Source organism: Vigna angularis, chromosome 5 (genome assembly GCF_016808095.1).
Source record: "Vigna angularis cultivar LongXiaoDou No.4 chromosome 5, ASM1680809v1, whole genome shotgun sequence".
NCBI classification, from domain to species: domain Eukaryota; kingdom Viridiplantae; phylum Streptophyta; class Magnoliopsida; order Fabales; family Fabaceae; genus Vigna; species Vigna angularis.
The window spans coordinates 39,964,627-39,966,717 of record NC_068974.1 but is presented as its reverse complement, the minus strand read 5'-3'; the positions used below and the strand labels follow the sequence as shown (position 1 = coordinate 39,966,717).

Below are 2,091 nucleotides of genomic sequence, written 5' to 3'. Positions count from 1 at the left end.
TCTTCTAGCGCCTTCTAGCTCCTCCAAATCCTTCTCCTCAAATATAGCCCACTGTCTCATCCATTTCACTGCACAGAGAATCTCTCAATCGAAGCCACCTTTTTGCAATCTCAATGGCGTCCTCTCTCATTGCAAAGCGCTTCTTCTCCTCTTCTCTCCTCTCCAAGTCTCTCATTCGTCCCGCCGCTTCAGCCTCTCGCTCTTTCAACACCAACGCCATGCGCAACTACGACGACCGGAACGACGACGTCGAACGTCGCTCAGAATTCTCTTCCCCTCGCACTGCGCGTCGTGACGATATCTTCTCAGGTAGTTGTAGTCGCGCTCCCTAACCTTCCTCGCACTAAACGAATCATTTCAATTATTTCCGAGGTTATGTTGATCGTTTTGATTGTGTGAAGCTCATTGCTGAACGTTTTGGCTTTTTGTTCGATTACTGCTATTTGCAGACGTGCTGGATCCGTTTTTTCCAACTCGGAGTTTGAGCCAGGTTCTGAACATGATGGATCAGTTCATGGACAATCCGTTCCTCTCTGCGCCGCGCGGTATCGGAGCTGGAGCCGGAGCTCGTCGCGGATGGGACGCGAGAGAGACAGAAGATGCTCTGCTTCTCCGCGTGGACATGCCTGGGCTTGGCAAAGAAGACGTGAAGATCTCCGTGGAGCAGAACACTCTTACTATCAAAGGTGAAGGTGCCAAAGAAGGCGACGAGGAAGAGAGCGCTCGTCGCTATACCAGCAGGATTGACTTGCCGGATAAGGTTTACAAGGTAGATCATATCAAAGCTGAGATGAAGAATGGTGTGCTGAAGGTTGTTTTGCCTAAAATGAAGGAGGAGGAGAGGAGAGACGTGATCAATGTCAGTGTTGAATAAAATATAATAGGTCATTTGGTATTTTTGCATAGGTTCTGTTTTCTCTTGTTTTCTGGAGGTGGTGATGGATGTGTTTACATCTGTTACTTCAAATTTTCTCTATAATAAATGGTTGTAGAGTTATTATGAAGTAGCTTGTTGTTTACTATTTTGCTATCTGATTTTGATTTAACCATGGAGTTTCTGCCATTCTTAATTTTGTGAAAATGGACCATTAAACTGTTAGGGAGAGTATTAGCAAGTACATTTAACTATTCAATTATGAGATTTGCCATTAAGTCCTTGGTAATAGACAAAAATTGCTTATCCATCTTATCTTTCTGTCAATCCTTTTGGTTAGTTTTGCCGCAGATACCATCATAGCCCCCACAAATCACTTTGCTACTGCACAGGGGATTAGGTTTGGTACTCTGTCCTCTGTTTATTTGTTTATTAATTTATATTTTTGTGAAAAAAACAAAATTTAGGATGACACAATCTGAACGAGTTTTTTACTTATGGAGGTTAAATTTTTCTAATACACAATCTCAAGTTTACTATGTAAAAAATGTTGTATATTTTGAAATATTTCTTTCTTTTATCAATGACACAACCATTAAAAAGTGGAGGCAACAAGTTTTGAGGGGATCAAGCGGCAGTTTGCTAGAAATGGCTAGTTCGTTAATATGATTTGGGTCCTTAGTGGAACCAGTGTGTTTGGAGCCTTTTAATTGAATTTTCCTACCAGTTTAGGTGCAATACTTTTGTTTTTCAAGTTTCTAGTTTTTGCTGTATCTACTTTGTTAGTTTCTTTTCCACTTTGGGCTCCACTAATTATTTGATCTGTGGGTGGCTACGAGGGCTTCATAGTAGAAATCTAGGGCCACTCCATTTCTTTAGACATTAAATCATAGTTGAGCCAACATTAATAAAATAGTGTAAATAGTTAAATATTAGAGAAATATAATGTTATAATTTAATTATTCTAAATTGAGAACAACATATTTTATAAGACTTAAACATTCAAAATGCTTGTAAATATTAAATATATAAATATAGCTAAAATTTAACCATCCATGAATAGACTCTGAAAACGATAAATATTTTGAAAGAAAAATACATATACTTAACATTTTTTTTTAAAATATGTTTTTAATCTTCAAAATTAAGCTGCAGTCCTTTTCTTTAACAAATTTTAATTTTTCGTTGTCACGTATTTTTTTTTTCTCTGACCCACT

General features: G+C 38.2%; 1 protein-coding gene across 2 annotated transcripts; it reads left to right on the top strand.

The window, feature by feature from the left end:
• On the top strand, positions 1-1,004 carry LOC108339809 (heat shock 22 kDa protein, mitochondrial). Of its 2 annotated transcripts, none has more exons than XM_017577022.2 (2): positions 1-309; positions 450-1,004. In XM_017577022.2, the coding sequence occupies exons 1-2, from the start codon at positions 114-116 to the stop codon at positions 872-874; spliced, it is 621 nt and encodes a 206-aa protein (XP_017432511.1). In that variant the 5' UTR covers positions 1-113; the 3' UTR covers positions 875-1,004. The 2 variants fall into 2 exon arrangements, with proteins under 2 accessions (XP_017432511.1, XP_017432510.1); XM_017577021.2 differs by having other exon boundaries at positions 44-312.
• Positions 1,005-2,091: the final 1,087 nt, after the last annotated feature.

Bases quoted from the DNA above. Each gene is read 5' to 3' on its own strand.
- LOC108339809 (XM_017577021.2), top strand. From the start codon at position 114: ATGGCGTCCTCTCTCATTGCAAAGCGCTTCTTCTCCTCTTCTCTCCTC. The intron at 313-449 runs GTTGTAGTCGCG...TGCTATTTGCAG, and splicing joins TGACGATATCTTCTCAGGTA to ACGTGCTGGATCCGTTTTTT.